General features: G+C 37.8%; 1 protein-coding gene across 1 annotated transcript in view; it reads right to left on the reverse strand.

Moving 5' to 3' along the window:
* Nucleotides 1-1,448: 1,448 nt before the first annotated feature.
* LOC104875372 (armadillo repeat-containing protein 10-like) overlaps nt 1,449-9,065 on the reverse strand; it is a 13,889-nt gene continuing 6,272 nt past the window's right edge. Inside the window, 2 exon segments of the mRNA XM_033765102.1 lie at nt 1,449-1,953; nt 1,955-2,333. Coding sequence (XP_033620993.1) covers nt 1,449-1,953; nt 1,955-2,333 — 884 coding nt within the window.

Genomic DNA, 9,065 nt, shown 5'->3' on the forward strand with positions numbered 1-9,065 from the left:
AAGGATAGAACCTGAATCAGTACAGTGAAAGAGTGGGCTCAGGTGAATACTTAGGACCATGGTCTCCCCAGGTAGGGAGGGAGCAGGTACCATAAGGAGCCAAAGTGTCCACGAAGAATGTCCCCAAATCCAAGCAGCCACCATGCCCACAAAGTAAGAACCAATCGTTACTATGTAACAGGCTGGCCCGATAAAGGGCCAATTCATGGAAATTAAAAATGCAATTGCCAAATTAATAAAATCAATTTGAAAATCTGATAAACAAGTGAGAAGGTGTCTGTCAAATACATCCTTTGAGGCTGGAAAGTGAAAGCGATATAAATACCAAAAGAAAATGAAAAATTCCAGGGGAATGTTGAGACATAAATGATCAATTCAGAAAGACTAATGTCTATTTAAAGTTCCAGCAGGAGGAGAGGAACTGGAGGAGGAATTAATCATGAACTAATAATAATATTTATCAAAACTGATTCTTCACTGCAAATGATCCAGGAAGAAGCTCATACAACTGGGCATGGTGGTATACTCCTGAAGTTCCAGCTTCTTGGGAGGCTGATGCAGGAGGATCACATGAGCCTAGGAATTTGAGGCCAGTCTGGGTAACATAGCAAGATAGCAAGACCACAATTTAAAAAAAGACTATATAGGGTGAGCAATAAAATGGTGTACCCAGATATCCTTATGAAACATTGGGAAGGAAAAAAATAATGAAAAATGAGAAGATCCTATCTATCTATCTATCTATCTATCTATCTATCTATCTATCTATCTATTTTTCCCCTAAAAAGTTTACATTTTTTTATTGACTGGAAATGACGAGAATTGATTCTGATGATTACAACAGACTTCTTAAAGCAGTATGGCAGGTGGACGTGATAACTCTGGATCTCACTGCTGCTAAAGGACAAGGTCAGCCTTGTGGCAGTTCTCACAATGAGCAAATCCCACACAAAGTCGCTGCACGTCATTTCTAAGAAGAGGGGGCCTCTATATAAAAAGGGGTCACTGCCATTTCACTGAAGGTAGTATGTGTCTCAGAAAATAGCAAAATAACTGGTTTCAGTCCAAACATGAATTTTAGTGTCAATAAAAAGGTCCCAAATGAACCAGAAGACCTAGCAAGTTATATATATTGAGTATCCTTTATTTGGAATGCTGGGCCCAGAAGTGTTTCACACTTTGGAATTTTTCGCACTTTGAAATGCTTTCATAGACTTTACTGGCTAAAGATCCTCAACTCAAAAATCCCAAATCTCAAATGCTTCAAATTCTAAATCTGAGTATCATGTCGTACTTAGGATGCCCAACCTGTACTGTGTTAAAGATAAAATGTGAAGTTCAAAATCAGCAGCTGAGAGAGAATCCGCTTTATAAAAGAGAAGGTGGAGAGAGAGAGTTTCTGTGCGTTACCCAGCAGACTGCGTCATTCTGGAAAACAGGATAACCAATCAGGATTTTGGTCTTATTGTTACAATCTTTTCTCTCAGGTCCACATCATCACGATAAACTAATGCCCTCACGTTCTGGACACATTCTTCTCCACACAGCAGGGAAAACAGTGACCCTGTAGGGAAAGGAGGCTGAACAGCTAACCAGCCTCCCGCTCTGAGGCAGTCATTTATACTCTGAAACAGTGTAAGAACTTGAAGAAAAATCTCCTGTGGCACATGGCCAACAAAAAGGGAAAGGAACAACGAGTCCACCTGGGCACTGAGAAGCCCTTCTCTCATGGCTGGGTCTTCAGACAAATTCACAACCAGCTTCAAAGCTTGAACCTTGGTGGTCCCGTTTCTAGCCTGTAACACGTGGGACAGGTCTGCAGTGGAACTGCTCAGCACGTGCTGGTGGTTATTGGTAACCGTCATGCTTGTTAACAGTCTCAGCCTGGTCAACTGCACAGCCGAGTCTGGGGGAACGGACAGGACATCCTTGCAGACTTGATTGATGTATACTCTTGATTTGATTTTCAACATTCACACTCAGGTTATTTAGTGCATTTAAAGCTTTCTCTTTAATACACTGGTTTGGACTGTTGATTTTATTTCCAACAATTGGAATACCACCCGATTCATGAATAATTGCCTGGTTGGTTGAAAAGGCTGCACTGTTACCCAGAGTGAACAAGGCTCTTTCAGTAACTATAGGATCCTCGGTTGATTCAAGCAGGTAGAGGAGTTTCTGAAGTTGTTCAGCATTTCGGATATCATCGTATGAGCCATTGGTTAAATCTTCTGCAGACCGAGAGGAGCACAGCCTGTGCCCACCGCCCTGCAGGCCACGTGCCAAGCGGAAGCCAGCACCCGCACCCCGAGCCAGTCCCGCTGCCGCCCAACCTGTGGCCAGCGCATCACCTATGCTGGGCCAGGAGATAGCGCGACATCTTTCTTTCTTTCTTGGTGGGAGCACTAGGGATTGAACCCAGGGTCTTTGCATTGAATTACATCCCTGTCCCCTTTTATTTTTTATTAAGAGACAGGGTTTTCCTAAATTGCGAAGTTGTGTAATCTGGGTTTGAGCTTGCAATTCTCCTGCTGCAGCCTCCCCAACGTTTGGGATTACAGGAATGCCAACACTGTGCCCAGCTCCCAAAGCCTTTTAGAGAGGAAAAAGCATGAATGGGCTGCTGAGAGTCAAATAGGATTGACAAGTCTCACCAGCAACACTAGATGCTAAAAGACAATGAAGTAATGTCAACGTTCTGAGGGAAATTTACTTTAGGCTTTAAGTTCTGTATTCAACCAATAATCAACCAAATGTGAGAGCAAAATAAACCATTCTTAGACATGCAGGGAGCTGTGGAAATTCACTTCCCAAGGACTTCTTAAGAAGAAGTTCCTTGAGAACATACTGCAAACAGCATGGGAAAGAAATCAAGGAGAGAGGAAGATAATTGATCTAAGAAAAATTGAAGTTAAGTCCAGGATGATAATAAAAAGGACAATAGAAAATAGTAATTTTGCCAGAGGCCTAAGAAAAAGGTCAGTGTACGTCAGTGCTTTCACTACAAGCAGGGCTAGCTAGTGGGGAGATCCTTGCCACCAAACGAACCAAAGAGAAATGTTGAAGAGGTAGACTGAATTATGTTTTAGGCCAGATTCATCTAGAAATCTTACTTGATCATAAATGATCATTTCTAGGAACCTTTCTCCATTGTTGGTGGGAGTGCAGACTGGTGCAACCACTATGGAAATTAACATGGAGACACCTCAAAGAGCTGGGACTAGAGGTTCCACTTGACCCAGCCACCCCTCTGCTGGGTACCTTTCCAAAAGAATTAAAATAATCATACCAGAGTGATATATGCACACTCATGTTTATAGTGGCACAGTTTGTAATAGCTAAAACTTGGAAACAGCTCATTTGCCCCTCAGTTGGAGATTGGATAAAGAAAATGTGGTTTTTCTTTTTCTTTTTTTTTTCAGCTTTAATTGAGTTATTGGTACATTTTAGGGATACAGTACAGTTACATTCATTGTTGGGATCCTGTACCTCTACATGACAGGTCTTGATTCTCATTTTTTCCCCTTACCTCTGCCCTCCCTTCACCACCTCCTCCCCTCCCCATCTTCTTTATCTCACATTTTTTCTTTCCCCTTATTACCCTTCCCCTACCCATTCCACCTTCCCTACACCTTTAGCCCCTTTATTCCCATTTCACAATGTTAGTAAGCTTATTAGGGTCTTATGTATCATTGCACTTTATTCAGACCAGAGAAACTATTCGGTATTTACACATGTGTGACTTATTTATTTCACTTAGGAGTACATCTTCAATATGTATCCATTTTCCTATGAATGAATCTATTCTCTCATTCTTTATGGCTGAGTAATATTCCATTTTATAGAAAAACCACATCTTCTTTATCCAGTCTCCAACTGAGGGATAAATGGGCTGTTTCCAAGTTTTAGCTATTACAAACTGTGCCGCTATAAACATGGGTGGGCATACATCAATGTGATATGATTCTTTTGAAAAGACACCCAGCAAAGGGATGGCTGGGTCAAATGGAGCCTCCAGTCCAAGCTCTTTGAGGTATCTCCATATTGATTTCCACAGTGGTTGCACCAGTCTGCACGCCCACTAACAATTGAGAAGAGTTCCTCTCTCCCCACAACACTGCCAACATTTGTTATTGTGTGATTTCTTGATAGCAGCCATTCTTTGTGGGGTGAGGTGGAATCTCAGTGTTGTTTTCATCTACATCTCTCGAATGACCAGTGATGTGGAACATTTTTTCATATATTTACTTGCTGCTTTTATTTCTTTGTCTGAGAAATGTCTGCTCATTTTGGATGCCCATTTTTGAATTGGGTCTTTATATTTGGGGGGGCTGATTGTTTTGAGTTCTTTATATATTCTAGATAATAGTCCTTTGTCTGGGGAGCAGCTGGTAAAAATTTTTTCCCACATTGTAGGTTGCCTCTTAGTTCTGCTGATGGTTCTTTGGCAGTACAGAAGCTTTTTAATAAGATGAGATCCCAGTTGTTGATTCTTTCTGCTAGTTCCTGTGCTACTGAGGATTTATTCATAAAGTCTTTTCCTATGCTAATGTCTTCCAGAGTTCTGCCTAACTTACCTTCCAGAAAGTTTAATGTTTCTGTTTTAATATTTAGATCTTTAATCCACTTGGATTTTAATTTAGTGCATGGTGAAAGATAAGGGACCAATTTTAATCTGTGGCAGGTTGAAATCCAGTTTTTCCAACACCATTTATTAAAGAAGCTATCTTTCCTCCACTGAGGATGGTCAGCTCCTTTGTCAAAGATGAGGTAGCTGAGTACATCTGGATTTATTTTTGTGTCTTCCAATCTGTTCCACTGATCCTCAGGCCTTTTTCTTTGCCAGTACCATGCTGTTTTTATCACAGTAGCTTTGTAGTATAGTTTCATATTGGGAATTGTTATACCTGCTTCCATGTCTCTGTTGCCTAGGATGGCTTTTGCTATTCAAAGTCTCTTACAGTTCCAAATGAATTTTTGGATTCTTCTTTCTAGCTCTGTGAAGTATACTGTTGGAATTTCAATTGGCATTGCATTGACTCTGTACAGCAGTTTTGGTAGTATGGCCATTTTCACTATGTTGATTCTTCCTACCCAGGAGCAGGGCATATCTTTCCATTTTTTAATATCCTTTTCAATTTCTTTTTTCAGAGTGCTATAGTTTGCAGTGTAGAGATCTTTTGCTTCTTTTGTTAGATTGATTTCTAGATACTTCATTTTTTTTGGATGCTATTGTAAAATAAATTTTTTCCCTTATTTCTCTCTCAGTGAGTCTGTTATTTGCATATAAGAAGGCTATTGATTTTTGGGTGTTCACCTTGTATCCAGCTACTCTACTGAATCTATCAATTAAGTCTAGAAGTCTTTTGGTGGAGTTTTTTGGGTTTTCAATGTAGAGTATCATATCATCAGCAAATAATGACAGTTTAGCTTCTTCCTTTCCTATCTTTATTGCTTTAATTTCTTTCTCTTGTCTAATTGCTGTGGCTAATATTTCCAGAACTATATCGAAGAGGAGTGGTGATAGTGGGCATCCTTGTCTTGTTCCTGATTTTAATGGGAAGGTTTTCTGTTTTTGGCCATTTAATATGATGTTGGCTATTGGTTTTTCATAGAGAGCCTTTATTAAGTTGAGATATAGACCACCTATTCCAATTTTTTGCAGGGTTTTTATCATGAATGGGTGTTGAATTTTATCAAATGCTTTTTCTGAATCTATTGAGAGCATCATATGGTTTTTGTCCTTGACTTTGTTAATATAATGTATTACATTTATTGACTTACGCATGTTGAACCACCCTTGCATCCCTGGAATGAATTCGACTTGGTCAGGATGTATGATCTTATTGATAATCCTCTGTATTCTGTTTGCTAGTATCTTATAAAAGATTTTTGCATCTATATTGATTAAGGAGATTGGCCTTAGTTCTCTTTTTTAGTTGCATCTTTCCCTGGCTTGGGAATCAAAGTGATACTTGCTTTCAGGAATGAATTTGAAAGTATTGCTTCCCTTTCAATTTCATTGAAAAGTTTGGAGAGTAATGGCAGTAGTTCTTCTCTAAATGTCTTGTAAAATTCAGCAGTGAATCCATCAGGGCCTGGGGTTTTCTTTGTTGGTAAATTTTAAATTACATTTTCAATTTCACTGACTGTAATTGGGGTGTTTACAATGTTTTTATCTTCTATGTTCAACTTTGGTAATTCATAAGTATCTAAAAATCTGTCCATTTCTTCTGTGTTTTCCATTTTATTGGAGTACAGGTTCTCACAGTAGGTATTAATGATTCTCTGAATTTCTTTTGGATCTGTTGTGACTTCACCTTTTTCATTCCTGATTGCATGGATCTGAGCCTTTTCTTTCCTTTTTTTTTTTTTGATAAGATTGGCTAAGAGTTTGTCAATTTTATTTATTTTTTCAAAAAACCAGCTCTTTGTTTCATTTATTTTTTGTATTATTTTCTTAGTTTTCATTGCATTGATTTCTGTTCGAATCTTCATAATTTCCTCTCTTGTTTGAGCTTTGGGTTTTTCTTTCTCTTGTTTTTCTAGGAGTCTAAGATTCATCATTAGGTTGTTTATTTGAGTTAGCTCTGTTTTCCTAGTGTGGGCATTCAATGTTATGAATTTTCCCCATAGAAGTACTTTCATTGTGTCTCATAGATTCCTGTATGTTGCATTGGCATTTTCATTTATTTGTAAAAACTGACTAATTTCTTCTTTTATTTCCTCTGTAATCCATTGATTGTTCAGGAGAGTGTTGTTCAGTTTCCATGTGCTTATGAAGTTCCTACTGTTTCTTGTGCTTCGATCTCCAGCTTGATTGCACTATGATCTGATAATATACTGGGGATGACTTCAATTCTTTTGCATTTATTCAGACCTGTTCTGTGAGCCAATATGTGGTCTATCTTGGAGAATGATCCACATGCAGCCAAAAACAATGTATATTCTGATTTTGTGGGGTGGGATACTCTGTAGACATCTATTAAATCCATGTGTTCCAAAGCTTGGTTCAGCTGTATTATTTCATTGTTGATTTTCTGCCTAGATGATCTGTCAATTTGTGATAGTGGGGTATTTAAATCCCCCACTAAAATTGTATCAGTGCTTATTTGGTTTTTCGTGTTACTTAATATTTGTTTTATATAGTTGGGGGCATTTATATTTGGTGCATATATGTTTATGATTGTCATCTCTTCCTCTTGAATTGTTCCCTTTACAAGGATGTAGTGGCCTTCTTTGTGTCTCTTAATGAGTTTTGGTTTGAAATTTACTTTGTCTGCGAATAAGATTGGTACCCCTGCTTTTTTCTGAGCTCCTGACGCTTGGAGAATTGTTTTCCATCCTTTCACCTTCAGTCTATGGGCTTCCTTTTGCACTAGGTGTGTTTCTTGTATACAGCATATTGTTGGATTTTGCTTCTTAATCCATTCTGCTAGTCTATTTCTCTTGATTGGTGAATTGAGGCCATTAACATTGATGGTTATAACTGATATGTTCTGGCTTATTATTGTCATGTTATTGTTCTTTTGTTGACTCTTTTTACTTTTTCTCCCCTCTCCTTTTAGTTTCTTGCCTTGGTTATTTGATTTGCTCTGTTGGATCTCATGGTATTGTGACCTTCATTGTCCTTTTCTAGGATATTGTTTAGAATTCCTTGTAGTGCTGGTTTGGTGTTCATGAAGTTTCTCAGGTGTTCTTTGTCATGGAAGTATCTTATTTTCCCGTCTACTTTGAAAGAGAGTTTTGCAGGATACATCGGTCTAGGTTGGAGGTTGTTTTCTTTTAGGACTTGAAATACCTCACTCCAGGCTCTCCTGTACCTGAGGGTTTGTGTTGAAAAGTCTGCTGTAATTCTGATGGGCTTTCCTTTGCATGTGATTTGTTTCTTTTCTCTTACTGCTTGTAGTATTTTGTTCTTCTGTTGGATTTCTGGAATCTTGATTATTATATGTCTAGGTGTAGATTTTTTTTGATCATGGCTAGTTGGAATTCTATATGTCTCACTTATCTGTGTATCTAATTCTTCCCTTCTCTTTGGGAAATTTTCTGTCATTAATTCTGTGAAGAGCTTTTTAAAGTCATTTGTGTTTTCTCCTGCTATTTCATGGATTCCTATCAGTCTTATGTTATTCTTCTTTGCATCGTCTAGCAGTTGTTGGATTGATTTCTCATGATCCCTTACTGTTTTTGAGAGACCTCTTTTTTCAGGGTCGTTGACTGGGATTCTATCTTCTATATTTGAAATTCTATCTTCACAATCTTTTATTCTATTGCATACACTTTCAATAGAGTTTTTTTTCCTTTTTATTGAGTTTATTGGTACAATCTAGGTATACAATACAGTTACATTCATCATTGGGATTCTGTACCTTTACATAATAGGTCTTGAGTCTCATTTTTTCCCTTTGTCCCTGCCCTCCCTTTATCCCCTCCTCCCTCCCCATTTACAAACACTTTATTTCCATTTTTTCAATTTCTCATATTGTTTTCCTCTCCCTTATTACCTTTCCCCCACCCTTCCCACTTTCCCTACACCTTTAGCCCTTTACTTCCTATTTCACATTATTAATTATCTCATTAGGATCCTGTATACTATTATAGTTTTTCACACCAAAGAAACTATTCGGTATTTCAGTGAAAGAAATCTCTGTATGAACATTAAAAATAGGGAATCCTAAAATAAAACTAAAAAGGAAAGTAAAAGGGAAAAGACAATGATGAAACATTAAAGTAATCCTTAATTCCGGAGATGAAATGGTCCCTGAACATATTTAAATTGCTTCTTGCTCTTATAGTCTTATCTTATTCTTTTTTTTCATTATTTAGAGAATACTTTATTAGTTTCTATAATCAAACCCACATAAATATGACCTTACATATTTAGTACGATGTGTTAGCCCTGTATACATGGAAAAAAATAAAAAATAAAAATGAAAAAAATTAACATTTCTAGACCAATATGGTTGTCCATTTCTGTACAATGCCAACTCACCACAGTAAATTGGGATGACTTTTTGCAAAATGGGCAGCACCGTTAAAGTTTCCCACAATTCAATTTATAT

This window comes from Fukomys damarensis, unplaced genomic scaffold (genome assembly GCF_012274545.1).
Source record: "Fukomys damarensis isolate Sample0158 unplaced genomic scaffold, DMR_v1.0_HiC HiC_scaffold_17, whole genome shotgun sequence".
Taxonomy (NCBI): Eukaryota; Metazoa; Chordata; class Mammalia; order Rodentia; family Bathyergidae; genus Fukomys; species Fukomys damarensis.